At 42.7% G+C, this 21,238-nt stretch overlaps 1 protein-coding gene across 1 annotated transcript in view; it reads right to left on the bottom strand.

Annotated features, from left to right (window-relative positions):
- TEX28 (testis expressed 28) overlaps positions 1 to 21,238 on the bottom strand; it is an 81,981-nt gene that overhangs the window by 42,000 nt on the left and 18,743 nt on the right. The window contains exon 3 of the mRNA XM_033922325.1: positions 5,000 to 5,730. Within this exon, the coding sequence (XP_033778216.1) occupies positions 5,000 to 5,730 (731 nt within the window). The remainder of the gene's footprint in view (positions 1 to 4,999; positions 5,731 to 21,238) is intronic.

Below are 21,238 nucleotides of genomic sequence, written 5' to 3'. Positions count from 1 at the left end.
GCATTGTGGTGTTTACACATAAAATACTGTCTCAATGAAAGATACCTTTTACCTGTGAATATGGTCCCGAACATTATGTGAGGACAGCACAGGTTTCTGAGAGCAGTATAACTAGCAAGGATTGTCTTTAGTTTTAGTCCTCTTGTGTGTGAGTTGGATTGGTTTTCATATGAGGACGTTTTTGCCTAATACAGAGATTTGAGTGATTAATAGTTGGCCTGGACAGGATGCGGGAAGGATTGTTGCTGTCCTGGCTCACTGCTGGACCACCAGGGCTTAAAGCAGGGCCCCTGAGGAAGGCTAATTACATGCTGAAACATGGACTATGTAGGGTCCAAGTCTCACTTTTGTGAGCATGTACCATTAGTGACATAATCTGTACCTCTTGATCCAAAGGTTGCTTTTATCTTGATTTTAAACTGATTGTTTTGAATAAATTATTTTTCCTGGACATATAGAGACTTGTGTTCTTCTTTGTGTTTTTGGACACGACATCATGTTGGGACACTATGTGGAGTTGGGTGGTGGTTCCTTTCCCTCCTTTGCTCAATTTTAGGCTCATCATGTTACTTCCCAGCAGAGATACTTTTGTTGTCTCCAGGCTCTCATTATCAACAACGGGACAAGTGAGCCCCAGGATTAGGTACATTTTCTAAACTAGACAAACTGTTCCTCCATATCCCTTCCCGGCTGAACTCCTTGTCTGTGTGGTACCGTATGGAGAGAGAGGAGAGGGCAGATGGTTGGTTACCCTCTTTGGTGAGCACCTGGGAAGAAGACCTGGGAGACTTATCCTGGGAGGAGTGAGGAGGGGGAGGAAAAGTCCTGTAAGCTCAGGTGAAGACCCCCGAGAATTTCCCTGTCATAGCAGTAGCAGGCCAAAGCAAGGCCAGTACAGCTAAGACCTAAAATGGTTGCTGAAAAAGCAAAATGAGCTCTCTGACTAGAAATTGTCAATTCTGAAAGACACTGTGAACTCTGAAAGGCACTTCTGCTTTTTCTTAGAAACAGAGGGCGTAGTTATAGAGAAAATCAATTCTGATGAAAAATATAAGTAGCATGATAACTTTATGAAAGTTTCACCAGAAAAAAGACGAACCACGGACAGAAGTACAAAAAAGCCAACCACAGAGCCGGAAAACCTTTAGGCCCAGGTGCTCAAAAGAGGAACTTGTATATTAAAAGGACATTTACGGGGAAGTGAGGGAGAAGCATATGAGGAAAGGCGTGGCACAGAATCACTCAATTATATTAACCAATCCATAGCTTAATATATGAAATAATGAATATGATTAACCAATGAAAGTGTGAAATGTAACATGCACCAACGTGGGCCAGAGCTGCCAGAATCATATAAAAGAAAACTCCTTGAACCAAGGATTCAGAACTCATCGGAAGTTCTCCATCAGTCTGGCCAGCCTGGTGTATGCTCTATCACTCTGTATGCTGTGTGATTTGTTCCTGTAAGCTATTACTATTTGATTATTAAAACTCATATTATTTGTATCAGCATAAAGAGAGTTGAGTGGTCTGTCTGTGAAGGCCTAGGGTCTTCAGGAGGGCTCAGGGAGTGTTTTACTAATGCTGCCAAAGGGTCCCACAATGCACAGCTATAGGAAATGCAGTTTAAGCTCTTGCATAGGGCATATTTGTCCAGAACCCAGGGAGTTAGAATGGGGTTATGGGAGAATATGCTGTGTGTGAAATGTAAGTCTACCCCAGGAACCTTGCTTCATATGCTGATTGAATGTATGAGTTTAGGTACTTTTTGAAATGGAGTATTAGATAAATTATCCCATTTCTTGGGGCATACAATGGAATGGCCATATGCTATCTTGCTATTGGGACATTTCTTGGAGCTACAGAAACAGGCTCTCTCTGGAGACCAGTGTAGATTTGTATTGGTGGCGCTTTTATTGGCCAAATGTACTATTCTGTGCCACTGGATGGATGAGGATGCCCCTGTTTTGGGAATGTGGCTGAATTAGATGAAAGAGAAATGGCGCAAATAGAGCTTCATGGAAAAAAAGACTGCAGCAAGAGGCTGCAAAACCCAACATTGGGACCTATGGACTTTATCATTATGAGACTTGATTTTCATTGTTTTTATTCCTTATATATTTTTAGAAGGCAGGGCCTAGACCAGAGAGGAAGGGGGAGTTCTGTGTGTGTGTGTATGTGTGTGGGGGGTATTCTCTTTATTATTCTCTCTATTATTCTATTTCCTGGTATTTTTACTTCCTTGTTCGTTTCCCTTTCACAGTGTGGGGTTTCTTTGTTTTAGATGGGGAGGTTTGTTTTTGGTTACTAAATTTTACAAAAATTTTCTTGAAGGCCTCATTGAGGCACAAATACAGTATTCCTGTTTGTTTTTTTCTATTGAATATCTGTACGGGCACATTGAATTTGATCTTTGCATCAGATGCCCTTGAGAAGGTTAATAAAAATTATTTACAAAAAAAACAGCAATACCAACCATGCTGCCATGCAGTTAAAAAATTGGAGTGGGGATGTTATAGTGTAAGCCCTCTGGGGACAAGGAAATACCCATGCTAACTCAGTGTAATTTGCTTTAAACTTCTGGAACCAATTCTCTTATTCTACCCTTCCAACCTATGTTGACTAGAGCAGATTCCAAGAGTACATCCTTAATTATAAAAGCATGACAACATAAGATATCTGAATTTACAATAACAAGATCTTATAAGTGCAATGAGACCTAAATTTAGCCATTAGAATTATTTTTCTTTTGCAATCCTTGAATTGATAGGCAGGGGGCAGCCTAACTACTTTTCCTTAGGCTAGCAGAGGGATGGGCAACCTTGGTCCTCGAGGACTGTGACTCAGTCCAGTTTTCAAAATGTCCTCAGTAAATATGCATAATAATCATAATGTGGAGGAGTTAAAATTTGTGGTTCTCATCAGCGCAGGATTGACCAATAGGCCAAGTAGGCACGTGCCTAGGGCCCAAAATGGTCAGGGGGACCCTATGAAGGAGGGCATCAACATTGTTTTTTCCAAACGGCGATGGACCCCTCCAGCATCGATCGGCAACGAAGGCCCCCCCTGATCGACAATGCGGCCCCCCCTATCGACGGAAAGTAAGACAAGCAAGCAACGCGGGTAAGAAAGGCAAAGGGAACTGTAATTGTGCAAGCGGTGCTGCTTGCCCAAAGCCCTCTGACGCAGCTTCTTGTTTCCACCTGGGCGCATGGTGGGGTGGGGCGGGGCAGGGGGCCCAGTGTATTTGTGTGCCTAGGGGCCCTCGACAAATTAATCCTGCCCTGGTTCTCATTAAAGTTCAACTGCCAAAAGGAGGTAATGTTTCTGAAATGATGTTGAGAAAAGACCAACGTTTGATAAATTGGTGGGGCACCATAGAACCCACGGGTCTCAATAAGGAGGTAGAGTGGAATGTATTATAATGAATTGCACATGAGAGAGTTAAGATAAAAGAGTACGTGATCCTGTTTAGGCATGAACTGAATGAACACAGGGGTTAGTTTTCAGTTTGAGCGCCTCTGTCAAGAGTACCTGGCTTGGATATCCTTTCCTGTTGCTGCAATAAGGTAAATTTAAGGTAACAATATGATAAGAGATTGAAAATAATGATAGGGTAAAATGAAGTTGGGATGAAAGATAGGTGTTAATTTAGTAATATAAATGTATTTGTATTTATTATAGTAGGCAATGTGAACTGTCTCCAGTCACAGCTCCTGATGACGCCATTGAGCGAAACACAGTCCTGTTTCAGGTGTGCCTGATGAAAATCTTTTTGAAAGTTGATACCGGACAAATTATTATTTATCAGTTTTGGTGAAAGTGTCATAATGAAAGGAGTGAAAAGTGGATTTGCATTAGAGTTATATTTCAAACTGAACTTTGGACACTTACAAGAGCATTCCTATTGATAACTTTGGATACTCAAGGAGTTTTTAGATCTGGGAAGGAGGGCTTTCATTGCTGTATTGTGTGTATTCACTATATTGTGCTATGATGATATAGGATATTTATTATTTATGAACAATTCATATCAGTGTTTTGACAAATATATGATAAAAATTTGTATGTGAGTATATTTTAACTTCCTTTTTGTGTCGAAGTATTGAATTAACTGAAGCCATAAAAGGTTGTATGATTGTCCCACTGCATTGTTGATTCAGTAAATATGCATGAGATCTATTTGTATATAATGGAGTCGGTGCATGCAAACAAATCTTATGTATATTCTTTGGTGAAATCCTGAAAACTCAACTGGGTTGTGGCCCTTAGCCACCCCCGGGCTAGCAGATCATCTAACCCTTGCACAATTGTAACTCAGGATGGGGTTCGGACAGCAGATCTCCCCATATGTATCAGGAGTTTAAGGTTGTACCATCCAGCAGTGTCATTAGTCAAAGGGCTATTCCTTTGTGACCTGATTGGGTTCCTTAGGCACAGCCCATGGAGCTCTAGCTCTAACACTAGAATCTTCCAATCCAATCTTGGCTTGGGAATACAGAGAAAGAAGGCTTATGCCAAGGACTGGTTCAAGCTTTACATGCACTATTGAGGATAGACCATCCTGAACTTTTCTAGGCACCGGCTAAATACTCTGGATCTTGTCTAGATAGTGATATGTTTATGAAACCTTGTTATGTTACCTGGTTGTTTATTAGATCTGTGTCTGTCTCCAGTCAATAATCCCAATATTTTGCATTCAATCTTTAAGCGAATTCCTGGGAACTATGTAACCCCTGGATACAATGAGAGTTTTACTGATTTTAGAAACCAACAGAGGAGGTTGAAAGGTAGGGAACCTGCCTAGTGATAAGCAGAAACTCAGTGGGTAGTTAAGTGATTACCACTGTTGGAGCAGGCAGAGCCCGAGTAATACTTGATGAGATCATCCAAATGTCCATAGGATTAATTCTGAATGGTAGTATGGGAAGCACCAAAGTGCTATGTAACAACTTACATAGTTGCTTTAAGAAGTCTGTTGTTTTAACAGTATGCTCACCTATGCTGTTCTTTCTTGAGCGAGTCCTGGAGCAGTCTATAATCCGTCAAATATCTTTGTTCCAGAATTTTCTGTTCCCTTTTTAGGTCGCAACTAGAACTCTTAATTTCTGCCACTTCATCCATCATTGCATTGCTGCTGAGGTATTCCCACTCTGGGGTATCTATTGTAGAAAAGATCCCATTTGGGCTAGAAGACTCTGGGAGGTTAGTTGTAGAGTCTCTGAACTCAGTGGACCGGAGATGGATGTCTTCAGTCATGATGGAAGAAGGACTGAGTGGAAGGATCGTCCCAGATGTTGACTGTTGGCTTTTGAGAAGTGCTTGCATTTCCTGTGTCAGCGTCTGGTTTCCAAGTTGTCTGCTATGTTCCAGCTCCTGCAGCCTGGATTGGCAATTCTGCAAGCGACGTTGCAATTGCCCAATGACAGAGGATGCCCGCTGGTTGCGCCTGTCAAAGGCCAACCAAGCCTGGGCTGCATGGTGTTGATCTATCTTGGAAGCCAGCTTTAAATATTCAGCTAGATTCTTCTCTCGGTTAGTCTGCTGCACCCGTAGCTGCTCAGAGAGCTGAAGGACCTTCTGTCTGAAGTGTGCCCGCAGGGCCCGATTGTTGGCTTGTGCCTGGCTCAAGTGGTCAAGTGTTAAGCTCTTCTCTGCCGATGAGGAAGCAGACTTAGAAGGATCGTCATGGGATGATAAGGGCCAGCTATTGCTCTTAATAGAATCCACCTACATTAGGAGAAAGAAGCTAAGCATTAGATTACTGAAATCTGTACATAATCCACTAAATAGCCATTCCCTGAGGACCATCCCTTGAACCTTCATTTCTATTACCCAACTTTAATATCTTATTTCATTACCTCATTTTTCCCTATAATCATCTAACTGTTCTCTGTTAAATGCAAGGTAATATGCCTCCTAGAATGTGTTTCTTGGGGACCTGCTTATTAGTGTGATAAATTTATGTACTTTTTGCAACTAATGTGTGGTAAGTGCAAAGCCTGTGTGATAAATACTGGGGCATTACCAGCTCCTGCCCATGCAGCTACTATATAAGGCAGTCATTCACTGCAATTTAGATGCTTTGCTGAGAGCATGGAAACGACCACATTATTGGCAATGTACCTAATGCAAAAAACAAAAGGAATTGACCCCAAGATATCAACAGAGAAGAAAATCCAAAGAAAACCAAAAAAACTCTGTGGAGTGACGATGTTCCTAAATGGACTTTATTTGAAAGAGTCAAAGTTCCAAAGTTACACCAAAATCATCCACATAAAATAATTTCATCCACATAACACAAGCAGTGTCTCGCTTCCGGTTCACCACACAATTGTTTCCCATGTATTCACCTTTATAGGACCCCCCAGGGACCCCTGAAGAAGACTTTTTGTCAAAACGCGGATCGTGTTGGGTCCTGTATCCCTAGCGGACTAGGTCCTTTAAGGCTTTTATGTGGATAACCCATTTTTATGTGGATGAAATTATTTTATGTGGATGATTTTGGTGTAACTTTGGAACTTTGACTCTTTCAAATAAAGTCCATTTAGGAACATCATCACTCCACAGAGTTTTTTTGGTTTTCAATGTACCTAATGCACCCAGTACAGTTGTACTACCCCCATGACATATGTTAAACTATTCCCTAAGATCACTCCTAGAGCCCCTTCTGGACCCCAAATATTCTTTAGAACAGGGTCATATCCAGTCCTCAAGATCCACAATCCAGCCTAGTTTTTTTCAGGGATTTCCACAATGAAATCTATTTGCATTCACTGTTTCTACAGCAAGCAAATAGATCTCAAATATTTATTGTGGAAATCTGGAACAGCAGCCCTGGTTGTGTGGACCTCAAGGACTGAATTTAAGGAGCCCTGCTTTAGAAAGTTAATCCCACTCCTTCTGACACCCATCAGCCCCAACACCTCTCCCACTCTTAGTGGGGGATCTCTGCTGTCTAACAGGAAGTAGATGCGATGTTGTTAGCCCCAGGATCAAAATGGTGCCTCCGACTCCTAGCAGTAGTGTTGCAATACTACTGCTAAGGGTCAAGTGCCAGAGAGGATGGTAATGCACCTGCACTGAATGCACAAGTGAAAGCATGCGGTTATAGTACTGTGTGGTAGCTGCAATGTTCAGTCTATGCCCATTCTCCAATAACCTATCCATTTCCCACTTCAATATATGGCAAACAGTTAGCATATACTGAAATGCCAGCAAGGTAACCTCACCTATGTACTAATTTGTGCACTAACTGCTTAGCTTCAGGGATGGATCACAAGTTTGTACATAGAACCCCCTTCCTGACCACAACTGCCAAGTACATAGATTTACTATTCACCACATAAGGAATACAATATACATACAACTGTGCAAGCGTTTTAAATTTATAAAAGTATGTGTATAACATCAAGTTACTGTTAGTGTTATAGTGTACACGAGCATTAATAAATGGCATATTCTTATGTTCTTATTGTTTGCAGAAGTGGACTTGAAATTTAGGTTCAGGGATGCTTTCTAGTGTACTGTTATATATGCTATTGTTAAGCATATATGATTGTATGAAATGTTATTTGAATGCTAAATTTTGTGCATTTCTTTATTTGCATTAGAGGTGGAAGGGTGGGGTTGGACTGGGGTGGTGGGTCAGGACCTCTATTTCCTTGCAATGTAGGCTTTGGCTTGTATATGTAAGTGGTGGTTTTTATTTTGAGGGGTTAGGGGGGTTCTAAGCAGTGGGGGTTTTATTTTTGTAGGTTGGAGCAGTTTTTTGAGGATGGGTAGGTTTTACTTTGGCTCTTTCGTGCTAAGGGATTCTTTTTGCATTCTTAATGGGATGTTTATTTTCTTTTGGGGGGGTTGAAGGGAGTTTTCTACCGACTATGTATATTCTTTGTTTTTTGCACTGTTGTTAGTTGGTGAACATGGGTATTGATCTTAAGATTTTAACTTGAAATGTAGAGAAACTTAACTCTCATAAAAAGAGACATTTAGGCTTGGATTCTCTACACAGCACCGATATTGGCGGCCGCCTATAGAACAGCTGCCGATTGCATGTTAATCATGCGACGGCTCCATAGAGAGAATCGCGCCTCTGAGACAGATAGGAACCGGAAATGTAGGGCATGGTTTTCCAGGTTGTGATACAGCATGAATCTTTGTCCTGTAATACTCAGTTTTCTGTGGCAAACAAGGTGGTATAGAAAATGTTAATCTAGTCTAGTTTAAAAGCTATGCTTTTTAAAGATGGTTTTGAAGTATAACTGTCCTTTTTAAGGATGTTTTAACTCATAAGAACATAAGAAATGCCTGCACCGGATCAGACCCGGGGTCCATCTAGTCCGGCGTTCCGCACACGCGGAGGCCCAGCCAGGCACACCCTGGCGAATACAATGTCACTCGTATCCCTCCATGTCTTCTGCAAGAAGATGTGCGTCCAATTTTCCCTTAAATCCTAGAACGGTGGTTTCCTCCACCAGCTCTTTCGGGAGAGAGTTCCAGGCGTTCACCACTCGCTGTGTGAAGCAGAACTTTCTGACGTTTGTCTTGGCCGTGTCCCCTCTCAGCTTCAGGCCATGACCTCTGGTCCGAGACTGGGTTACATTTGCCAATGTGAATAACGCTGTTTCTTGCTCACCATCCTTTCCCCCTGTTGGTGAGTGAGCTTGCTCCATTATGTCAATTCCTTTTAGCAATTTAAAAGTCTCTATCAGATCCCCTCTCAGTCTTCTCTTCTCAAGGGTGAATAGTCCCAGTTTTCTGAGGCGATCTTTGTAGCTCAAGTTCTCCATACCTTTTACTAGCTTCGTCGCTCTCCTCTGCACCCTCTCCAGTAGTGTTATATCCTTCTTCAGGTATGGAGACCAGTGTTGGACACAGTATTCCAGGTGTGGTCTGACCATTGCTCTATAAAGCGGCATTATGACCTCCCTTGATCTACTCGTGATTCCTTTCTTTATCATGCCTAACATCCTGTTAGCTTTCTTTGCCGCCGCTGCACATTGAGCCGATGGCTTCAGGGTTCTATCTATCAGTACTCCCAGGTCTTTTTCTTGATCGCTCTTCCCCAATGTTATACCTAACAGTTTGTACCCATGCTCCTTGTTTTTACTGCCCAGGTGCATCACTTTGCATTTTTCTACATTAAAACTCATCTGCCAATTTTCTGCCCATCTCTCAAGTTGCTTCAAATCTCTCTGGAGTTCTTCGCTGTCTTTTTGTGACCTGATTGCTCGGCATAGTTTTGTGTCATCTGCAAACTTGATGATAGCACTGGTCGTTTCTTCTTCCAGGTCATTTACGAAGATATTGAATAAGATAGGCCCAAGAACTGAGCCCTGAGGCACACCGCTAGTTACTTTCTTCCAGTCTGAGTACTTCCCATTTATGCCCACTCTTTGTCTTCTGTTTTCTAGCCATTTTCCTATCCATCTCAGTATATCCCCTTCTATTCCATGACTTTGTAGTTTCTTGAGAAGTCTCGCATGAGGTACTTTGTCGAACGCTTTCTGGAAGTCCAAGTATATTATGTCAACCGGTTCTCCGCTATCGACTTGTTTGTTCACTCCCTCGAAAAACTGAAGTAAGTTTGTCAAGCATGACTTCCCTTTCCTGAAGCCATGCTGACTACCTCTCAGCAGGTCATGGTTATCCAGGTGCTGTACAATGCTGTCTTTAATCAAAGCCTCAACCATTTTCCCAGGGACCGATGTAAGACTCACTGGTCTATAGTTTCCCGGTTCTCCCCTTGATCCTTTTTTGAAGATTGGTATTACGTTCGCTATCTTCCAGTCTTCTGGTATCTGTCCGGTTATAACTGACAAGTTAGCGAGGGTTTGCAGTAGTTCTCCGATTTCCACCTTTAGTTCTTTTAATACTCTCGGGTGAATTCCGTCTGGGCCAGGGGATTTGTCACTTTTTAGTTTGTCAATCTGATAGTATACCTGGTCCAGATCCACCTTCACTGTGGTGAGGCTCTCCTCTATTTCCCCCTTGAATACTTTCACTGTTTTGGGTATCGATGTGGTGTCTTCCTTGGTAAAGACAGAAGCAAAGAAGGAATTTAATCTGTCTGCAATCTGTTTGTCCTCTTTGATGTATCCTTTTCTTCCTTGGTCGTCGAGAGGGCCCACTGTCTCCTTTGCAGGTTTTTTCCCTTTAACATATCTAAAAAATGGTTTGAAGTTTTTGGCCTCTTGGGCTATCTTTTCCTCATAGGCCCTTTTAGCTTCTCTCACAGCCTTGTGGCACTTCTTCTGGTCTTCTTTATGACTGTTCCAAGCCTCAGTTGTTTTCTCACGCTTCCATTATTTGAACGAGTCTTTCTTTTCCCTAACTGCATCCTTCACCTCTTTGGTTAGCCAAGCTGGTTCTCTTTTGGCTTTAGTTTTCCTTCCTTTGGCTATCTGCGGGATGTATAGATTCTGTGCTTCGGTGATAGTTTTTTTTAGTAGGGACCATGCTTGTTCTACCGTTTCGATTTTGGATATCCTTTTCTTGATCCGTTTTCTTACCATGGCTCTCATGCTATCGTATCTTCCTTTTTTAAAGTTGAAGGTCTTGGTTAGGGTCTTAGTTCGCTTCCCCTTCCCGATGTCGAGTTTAAAATAGATCATACTGTGGTCGCTCGTTCCTAGCGGGACCGTGACTTCTACATCTTTGGTTTGCCCAGTTATGCCATCTAGGACTAAGTCCAAGGTGGCGTTTCCTCTTGTCGGTTCTCCTACCATTTGTTCTAGGAAGCAGTCTCCCATCATTTCCAGGAACTTTATTTCTTTGCCGCAGCTTGAGGTTACTAGGTTCCAGTCTATTCCTGGAAAATTGAAGTCTCCCATGATAGTTACATTGCCCGTCCTACATTCATGTCTTATTTCATCTATCATATCCGAGTCTGTTTCCTCCGTCTGACCTGGAGGTCGATAGTAGAGACCTATTTTTATGTCTGCTCCGTTTTGTCTGGGGATCTTTACCCAGAGGGACTCCAGTTTCGTTTTCTCCTCCGCCTTCCCTTCTCCAGTAGATTCTACTCCTTCCTGGACATATAGGGCAATGCCTCCCCCTTTCTGCCCTGTTCTGTCTCTTCTGTAAAGCTTGTATCCCTGTAGTACTGTATCCCATTCATTTTCCTCGTCCCACCATGTTTCTGTTATGCCAATGATATCTATTTCTTCGCATCTAGCTAGTGTTTCCAACTCCCCCATTTTATTTCTCAGGCTTCTGGCATTCGTGTACATACATTTAAGCTCCCTTTGTGTTGCCTTCTTAGATTTTCTGGGCTTCACAGGCCTTATTGTATCTTTTACTGCATCTATTTGCGCTCCATTGTTGTCTCCCTCATTTGCGTCAAGTTCTTCCTCTTCATCTGAGCGGATGTCCTTATTTCCTGCTGTCCGGGCCATCAACTGGTTGTCGACTGTCCGCTCTCCCCTGATCTTCAGTTTAAAGTCTTCTCAATGATCTTCTTCATGTTTCCAGCCAATATTCTCGCCCCTTCTTTGGTGAGGTGTAATCCGTCCTTCCTATAGTACCTGCTCCTTCCCCAGAACGTCGTCCAGTTGCGCACGAAGTCAAACCCTTCTTCCTCGCACCATCGTCTCATCCAGGCGTTGATTTCTCGCAGCTCATCTTGCCTCTTCGCATCTGCTCTCGGTACCGGGAGGATCTCAGAAAATGCCACTGTCACCTCCCTGACCTTCAGTTTTCTTCCAAGTGAGCGGAGCTGGTTCTTCATTTCCTCCCTATCGTACTTCCGTCCGCTCACGTCGTTGGTTCCCACGTGGATAAGTACCGCAGTGTCCTTCCCTTCTGCGCTGTCTATGATCCTGATGATCCTGCCAGCCACATCCTTCACACTTGCTCCGGGCAGGCAGGTGACCAGTCTGTCTTCTCTTCCTCCTGCAATGTGGCTGTCTACATTGCGTATAATGGAATCTCCAACAATGATCCCTATCTTCTCTATTCGAGGGTTTCTTGGGGGTCGCAAGTCCACGTCCATGGTGTAGGTCCTGTCTTCTTTCTTCTGTGGCACATCCCCAACCTCAGCTGCAGACTCTTCATCAATTGTAGTGGTATCTCCGCCCATATCACCATGGCCTTCTTCCTGGGTAGTTCGGGTACAGCTGTCCAACCCTGGGACTTCCACATGTTGCTGGTGGGCTTCAGCCATTTAGGTTGAGTTTTCTCTCTTCCCATCCTTCCATTTTTCCATTTTTTGTTCTTTCCTTTTGTTCCCCCTCCTTTCGTGCCAGTTCGTCTTTGGTCAGTCACGTCAGTCATTAGATCTTTAGATGTTTTTCCGATGAAAAGTCTGTAGTGTTTTTAATTTCCTGTATTATGTAATTTTTTTTTTTTTTAATGTAATACTGCCTTGATTACGGATAAGGCGGGATAACAAATTGTAATAAACTGGAAACTTGAACAACTTGCTTCTGATATTTCTGGAGCAAGAAAGAGGAGAGTAGCACTTCGCTTTCATAATCTCCTATCTATTCAGGTTAAGCAAGTGAAACGTGATCCTGAGAGATGGTATATTTTTGTTCGTGTTAAACATGGCAATTGTGATTTTACTTGTTACTTTTATTCTCTAACCCCCTCCTTTACTAATGCATAGGGCGGGTTTTAAGCGCCGACAGCAGCGGTTACTGGATGCTCGTAGGAATTCTATGAGCGTCAGAGCAGTTACTGGCCGCTGCTGGCACTAAAACCCGTGCTAGGCGTTAGTAAAGGAGGGGATAAATGCAGGTCAGGTTCTTTTTTAAAGATGCTTTCTTAATCTGTTAGTAAGCTAATGTAAAACCCCCTAGTGGTGATATGATGCAGATGCAATTACATTACAATTTAATTATTATAATTAAATGTATGAGATGTTATAATCACAGTCATATGTTTCAATAGGTTTCCCCTTCAAGTCACACCAACACAGAGATTAAATATTTATATTTATTTGTTGCAACTTACAAAAATACCCCAACAACAATTGAGGATGAAAGAAAACTAAATAGGTATGTGCAACAATTGTTATCAGATGTTGTTTAAACAAGGTAAATTAAATTTAAATGAATAACAAAGCTAATTTTTTATTGTTTATTGAGGGCTTCTATACCGCTACTGACTGGGGAGTCAATTTAGAGCGGTCTAGATGATCCACTGCGAAGACGCTATAATACATGAGCTTCTATAGAAATGTTACCGTAAGGAGTTGTGAAGCATTACAATATATGGCCTTCATACAGAGTTGCATACAGCTTCTGTGGGGTGTTATAATAAGTAGGCTCTTCCATGGTAATGCGGTATACAAGAATAAAGTTATTATTATTATTATTATTACACGGTGCTCTGTAGTGGTGTTATAATACAGAGTTATTAATACCGGTATGATTATGCCATAATCCATCATCCTACTTATATGCACATGTTTAAACCAAATCAATCATCCCATGTATACAGTGCTCCCCCGCGAATTCACGGTTGGCAGTTCGCGGTCCCGGTCATTCGTGGTATTTTCCGACCGCGAACAGCCAACCAGGAGAGGACAGCTGGAGAGGCAGGAGAGGGCAGCCAGAGCTCCGGCGAGTGAAAGAAATCACTCGCAGTATGCTCTGACCGCCTCTTCCTGTACTAAAGTCGGGCCTCACCCATCAGGAGCTGCTTTGACACACAGCTCCTGATTGGTAAGGCCCGACTTTAGTACAGGAAGAGGCGGTCGGAGCATACAGTGAGTGATTTCCTTCACTCGTCAGCACTCCGGCTGCGCTCTCTTGCCTCTCCTGCTGCCCTCTCCAGTCTCCCCCATGAAAAACTGTATTTGTGGTTTTTCAAGATTTGCGGGGGTTCATGGAACGGAACCCCCGCAAATATCGAGGGAGTACTGTATATACAGTACATGTAATACTAGTTTTACAATTGCAGCTAAATACTCTATACACTATTTTTTTATACACCTCTTAAGAAGGTTGGCCATTTCAACTAAATATAATCTATTTACACACATCCCTGAAAGTTCTCGTTTCCTCTCTGTCAACTTCATCATTTCAGTTGAAGTAGTTTGAGAAAAGGATAGTCTTTATCCCTTTCTTGAATTTTCCAGTGTTCTTTTCTAACAATAGTGTTGCATTCAAGTGTTGATAAATGCCGGAGAGTTTTCTTGTTTGGTCTTGAAAACAAGGAATAACCCCCCAGCTGGTTCACAGTGCAGAACTCCTTGAGTGTCACTTCTGCACAATACATCAAGTCACAGAAACAAGCTTATCATTTTAGGGGGAACCTCTACACCTTTGTATCTTAAATGTCAAGAGGGGATAATTTCTTTGGGCGTGGACTTTGGCTATGCCTGAGAATTCAGGCTTTTTGGCAAGTAGGGCACATGTATCTTCAAACTTTAATTGGCCATAATCTCCCATTTCATCTGGAAGGTATGGTGTTTCTTTCAGTGGGATTCCTGGGTGATCATTCTTCAGGGAAACCCAGCTTTTGAGTAAAAGCTATATTCTAGGGAAAAAGTGTATCCTCAACCACTGGTTACAAGATTCTCTACCCTCCATTTGGTATTTGAGGAAGAAGTTTCATGTCTTAATAGGGTGGAAATCCATGTGAGCATAATACTCTAGGAAATTAACCCCCTCTTTTACTAAACTGCGATAGCACTTTCTAGCGTGGTACTTGGAGAGACCTCCCAGGAAAGAGACTTGGGAGTTCTGATTGACAAGTCGATGAAGCCGTCTGCACAATGTGCGGCAGCAGCAAAAAGGGCGAACAGAATGCTAGGAATGATCACGAACAGATCAGAGAAGGTTATCGTGCCGCTGTACCAGTCCATGGTGCGCCCTCACCTGGAGTACTGCATCCAGCACTGGTTGCCATACATGAAGAAGGACACGGTACTACTCAAAAGGGTCCAGAGAACAGTAACTAAAATGGTTAAGGGGCTGGAGAAGTTGCCATACAGTGAGAGATTGGAGAAACTGGGCCTCTTCTCCCTTGAAAAGAGGAGACTGACAGGGGACATGATCGAAACATTTAAAATACTGAAGGGAATAGACTTAGTAGATAAAGACAGGTTGTTCACCCTCTCCAAAGTAGGGAGAACGAGAGGGCACTTTCTAAAGTTGAAAGGGGATAGATTCCGTACAAAAGTAAGGAAGTTCTTCACCCAGAAAGTGGTAGAAAACTGGAACGCTCTTCCAGAGTCTGTTATAGGGGAAAACACCCTCCATGGATTCATGACAAAGTTGGACGTTCATGCTAAACTGAAACGTACGCAGGTGAGGCTGGACTCATTTAGAGCACTGGTCTTTGACCTGGGAGCCGCCGCATGAGCGGCTATTGGGCACAATGGACCATTGGTCTGATTCAGCAGCGGCAATTCTTATAAGAACATAAGAACATAAGCAGTGCCTCCGCCGGGTCAGACCATAGGTCCATCCTGCCCAGCAGTCTGCTCCCGCGGCGGCCCAAACAGGTCACGACCTGTCTGAATCACCAGAAGGGGCCCCCTTGCCACCTTGGTTTCCCATTGAGTCCTATCTTCCTATCGAAGTCCTAACCCTCCGGTCTTGCACATGCACGACCTGGTTGGGTTTCTATATTACCTGGTTAGCTTTCTATACCTGTGTTACATCCCAGCACCTCTCTCAGTATCCCACGATCCCTTTATCCCTCAGGAATCCGTCCAATCCCTGTTTGAATCCTTGTACCGTACTCTGCCTGATCACTTCCTCCGGTAGCGCATTCCAGGTGTCCACGACCCTTTGTGTGAAAAAAAACTTCCTTGCATTTGTTTTGAACCTATCTCCCTTCAGTTTCTCCAAATGCCCCCTCGTACCTGTTGTCCCCTTCAGCCTGAAGAATCTGTCCCTATCCACCCTCTCTATGCCCCTCATGATCCTGAAGGTCTCTATCATATCTCCCCTGAGCCTCCTTTTTTCCAGAGAGAAGAGCCCCAGCCTATCCAACCTCTCGGCGTATGGGCAGTGTTCCAGCCCTCTTACCAGTTTCATTGCTCTCCTTTGGACTCTCTCAAGTACCGCCATGTCCTTCTTGAGGTACGGCGACCAATATTGAACGCAGTATTCCAGATGCGGACGCACCATCGCCCGATACAATGGCATGATGACTTCCCGCGTCCTGGTTGTTATGCCCCTCTTTATGATGCCCAGCATCCTGTTGGCTTTTTTCGAGGCTGCTGCGCACTGTGCAGATGGCTTCAGTGATGCATCCACCAGCACACCCAAGTCTCTCTCTAGACTGCTGTCTCCCAACAATGCCCCCCCCCAATTTGTAGTTGAACAATGGGTTCTTTTTCCCTATATGTATGACCTTGCATTTTTCCACGATAAAGCGCATTTACCATTTGTTTGCCCAGTCTTCCAGCTTTTCCAGGTCCCTTTGCAGGTCCTCATACTCCTCCCTGGATCTAACTCTGCCGCACAGTTTGGTATCGTCTGCAAATTTTATAACCTCGCACTTTGCCTCCTTTTCCAGGTCATTGATAAATATGTTGAAGAGTAACGGCCCCAGTACCGATCCCTGTGGCACACCGCTCGTGACTCCCCGCCAGTCAGAATATTGTCCCTTTACTCCGACTCTCTGCAGTCTACCCGACAACCAGTGCTCGATCCATCTGTGCACATCCCCTCCCACCCCTGGTTCCACAGCTTCCTAAGCAGCCTTTCATGTGGCACCTTGTCGAAAGCCTTTTGAAAATCGAGGTAAATGATGTCTATGGGTTCCCCATTGTCCACCCGACTGCTTATTCCCTCAAAGAAGTACAGAAGGTTCGTTAAGCATGACCTTCCCTTACAGAATCCGTGCTGGCTTGTTCTCAGTAGGCCATTTCTCTCGATGTGCTCGCAAATACCATCCTTGATCATAGCTTCCACCATCTTCCCTATAATTGAAGTCAGGCTCACCGGCCTGTAGTTCCCGGGGTCACCTCTCGATCCCTTCTTGAAGATAGATGTGACATTCGCCAGTTTCCAGTCCTCTGGTACCTCTCCAGTTTTCAAGGATAGGTTGCAAACATGCTGGATTGTGCCCGCTATTTCTTGTCTTAGTTCCTTCAGAACCCTTGGGTGGATCCCGTCTGGGCCCGGCGATTTGCCACATTTTAACCTGTCTATCTGTTTGAGGACATCCTCCTTACTTACCTCTATGTTCTTATGTTTGCTACTGAACAAACAGTTTTAAATAAAAAGTTAATGAGATAAGAAATATGGAGATTTCTCGGGTTTTAAATTAAACAAAATCAGAAGCTCAGGCAAGTCCTGCTTCTTTGGGGAGAAACTGGGGACAATCTTTTCCACTGCTATGGGTTAAACATTAATTTCATTTCAGATAGTTGTATAAAAAAAACCAACAACCCAATGTTTACTGAGATTTTATAAAATCGCTTTTTTTATAGATTACAAAGCGATGTACAATAGAAAATAAAAATGGGGGAATTTGGGGAATCACAGACATACTTTATGCGAGAGGGAAATGGAGGGAGGAGACTCGGGCCCACTTTTGTGAGCATGTACCATCAGTGACACAACTTGTACCTATTTACCTTGAGGTTGCTTTTACCTTGATTTTAAAGTGATTGTTTTCAATAAATTATTTCTCCTGGACATCCAGAGACTTGTGCTCCTCTTTGCGTTTTCGTACCGTGATTTTATCCGTGGACACTGGTCCTTTCTCTTTGCTTGGATATCATTGTACTGCACATTATTGAAGTTAGATAATAGTTGCATTCATTGTAGTTATGATACTTTTACTTTTTCTCAAAAAGTATTATATTAGGGAATAACGGTTTTTATGTTCACGTAGATAAACTTCACTGAACTTTGCTTTTACTTAAGTATTAAAATATACGTACATTTATTTTTACTTAGTACTTTGAACAACACTGACTCGAAAGTTTAGCAGGATTTTACGTTTGTAAATTTGGAATGATAAACATCTTAGGAATTTGTTTTTCTCTGGAGATATCATATCAGCAATTACTCCAAATGTAGTGCAAAGTCAGCTGTCGTAAAAAGTACTGTGGCTTTTAGTTACAGTTTTCATTAGCTGAGGTCCATGTGTACAGACACTATTTTGCTTAGAGGTCAAATATATTTTTTCATTATTTACATTGCTATAAATTTCTGGTTTGAATACTATTTGAATAATTCTAAAGAATCTCCAGGCTCTTTTGGGTATGATGAAGGATGCAGTATTTTAATCAAACTTAATGGCGTATAGAAGCTAGATTCTATGAGAAAGGAGCCTGCAGTGGTTGTTTTCAAGCACAAGTATTGGTCAGTTTATAGTGTTAGTAGGGAAATGATATTACAATGAAACTAAGTTTACATATTCAAAAAAATTTTGAGAAATGTATTGCTCTCTTGATTGTAATTTTTCAGAGCATATAGTCCTTGCATTCTGTAACATCAATGTGCTATTTTATTCTGGATTGTGCATCAGGCTGCTATAATGTGTGCAGTGTAGACCAGTGTCTGGACACCTTTACTCTATTTTAGGAAGAATCTATGTCCTTAATTAGTCCTATAACTAAATACAAAACTGGAAACATCTCAATGCTACTTTCTCTTGTTACTTGTACATAGTTTGGGTATGCATGTCCATCACCTGCTGTTTTCCCAAATATTCAAAGCTGGGCTCTGTCCAGGTACCACAAAAGCTTATGCGGTTAAGGGCTTGCCCTTTACTTCATAAACTTAAAGATAGGCCTGCTAGTTATGTGATCCAATTAAAGTGATTTTCTTATGCAGTCAAGGGTTGAATATTGGCACTTAACCACATAAATGCTAACTCTGCCCCTAGAACTCCCATAAGTTAGCTGGCTTTGATGCAACTGCTAACTGCAAAGTGGCATTAACTGGTTAAATGCTGCTGAATATCAATAGTTAGTCACAGACAAGCAATTTAAGCAGGCATGAGCCTCTCCAGTCCATTTTAACTATTTTTAATATTGCCTGGCCTGATTTCTTTACATGCTGTGGTAAGGTCTGATTGCACTCTTCACAAAATGGGAAAAGTACGCTCAGACCTTATCACCTCACCTGGACCAAGTACCAGTCTTAATTGGATTCCAGGTGCAGCCAACCTACTGTACACTGTGAGAAAGTCATTGCTTCTAAGAAGGAAAGTTCAGAGATAAACCTGGTTAGCCTTGTAATTCCTGGCACAAGCTTTTATCTTCCCATCCTCTTATACTCAGGGTGATTTTATAAAGTTCACTATTTTCTACTGATACGTCACTTTGGCTCTTAGGGAGCATCCTTGTGACCTCTACAAGATCAATCACTTGCTTGCTCTCTCACTTCAGTTGTTGGAAAAATAATGGAAGTGTTGCTGAAAGAAAGGATAGTGTATTTCCTTGAATCTAATGGGTTACAGGATCCGAGGCAACATGGCTTTACAAAAGGTAAATCGTGCCAAACGAACCTGATTGAATTTTTTGATTGGGTGACCAGAGAGCTGGATCGAGGACATATGCTAGATGTAATTTACTTGGATTTCAGCAAAGCCTTTGATACAGTTCCTCATAGGAGGCTGTTGAACAAACTTGAAGGGCTGAAGTTAGGACCCAAAGTGGTGAACTGGGTCAGAAACTGGCTATTGGACAGACGCCAGAGGGTGGTGGTTAATGGAAGTCGCTCGAAGGAAGGAAAGGTGACTAGTGAAGTCCCTCAGGGTTCGGTGCTGGGGCCAATCCTGTTCAATATGTATGTAAGTGACATTGCTGAAGGGCTAGAAGGAAAAGTGTGCCTTTTTGCAGATGATACCAAGATTTGTAACAGAGTAGACACCGAAGAGGGAGTGGAAAATATGAAAAAGGATCTGCAAAAGTTAGAGGAATGGTCTAATGCCTGGCAACTAAAATTCAATGCAAAGAAATGCAGAGTAATGCATTTGGGGATTAATAATAGGAAGGAACCGTATATGCTGGGAGGAGAGAAGCTGATATGCACGGACGGGGAGAGGGACCTTGGGGTGATAGTGTCCGAAGATCTAAAGGCGAAAAAACAGTGTGACAAGGCAGTGGCTGCTGCCAGAAGGATTCTGGGCTGTATAAAGAGAGGCGTAGTCAGTAGAAGGAAGAAGGTGTTGATGCCCCTGTACAGGTCATTGGTGAGGCCCCACTTGGAGTATTGTGTTCAGTTTTGGAGACCGTATCTGGCGAAAGACGTAAGAAGACTTGAGGCGGTCCAGAGGAGGGCGACGAAAATGATAGGAGGCTTGCGCCAGAAGACGAATGAGGAGAGACTGGAAGCCCTGAATATGTATACCCTAGAGGAAAGGAGAGACAGGGGAGATATGATTCAGACGTTCAAATACTTAAAGGGTATTAACGTAGAACAAAATCTTTTCCAGAGAAAGGAAAATGGTAAAACCAGAGGACATAATTTGAGGTTGAGGGGTGGTAGATTCAGGGGCAATGTTAGGAAATTCTACTTTACGGAGAGGGTGGTGGATGCCTGGAATGCGCTCCCGAGAGAGGTGGTGGAGAGTAAAACTATGACTGAGTTCAAAGAAGCGTGGGATGAACACAGAAGATTTAGAATCAGAAAATAATAAAGATTGAACTAGGCCAGTTACTGGGCAGACTTGTACGGTCTGTGTCTGTGCATGGCCGTTTGGAGGAGGATGGACTGGAGTAAGTCTTAATAGAGATTTCGGCAGTTGGAACCCAAGCACAGTACCGGGTAAAGCTTTGGATTCTCGCCCAGAAATAGCTAAGAAAAAAAAAAAAAAAAAAATTTAAATTGAATCAGGTTGGGCAGACTGGATGGACCATTCGGGTCTTTATCTGCCGTCATCTACTATGTTACTATGTTACTATCTCCGCCGGAGAACAAGGTTTCCAAATACAGTCTGCTTAGCTTTATTTCCATATGCAAATTAAGACACCTGACAACACCTTTAGGCGCTTGCCTGACTTGCTCTAATGCAATTATTCACTTCCACACCCTGGATGACACCAACACTTTTCATCATTTTGCTTTCTATCTCATCCTCTACCCCCTCTCATAATTAAAAGGAAATGCTAACAGAGACTAGGCTGGACTTCTAGTGCTGCCCCCTAGCCATATTGCATTACTACTGCAAACAGGCTTTTATTCAGACTGTTCATACTCAATTCTGCCTAGGCTTATTTATTGCTTGCAAAACCTTCTTTTTAGGTGAACAATCCTTTAACTACTTTATCCATGTCACATTTCTATCCATGGCTGGTAAAGCTGTGTTGCTCCAA

Source organism: Geotrypetes seraphini, chromosome 1 (genome assembly GCF_902459505.1).
Source record: "Geotrypetes seraphini chromosome 1, aGeoSer1.1, whole genome shotgun sequence".
Classification (NCBI taxonomy): domain Eukaryota; kingdom Metazoa; phylum Chordata; class Amphibia; order Gymnophiona; family Dermophiidae; genus Geotrypetes; species Geotrypetes seraphini.
Note: the sequence above shows the minus strand (reverse complement) of the source record. Positions and strands in the feature narration are given on the sequence as shown.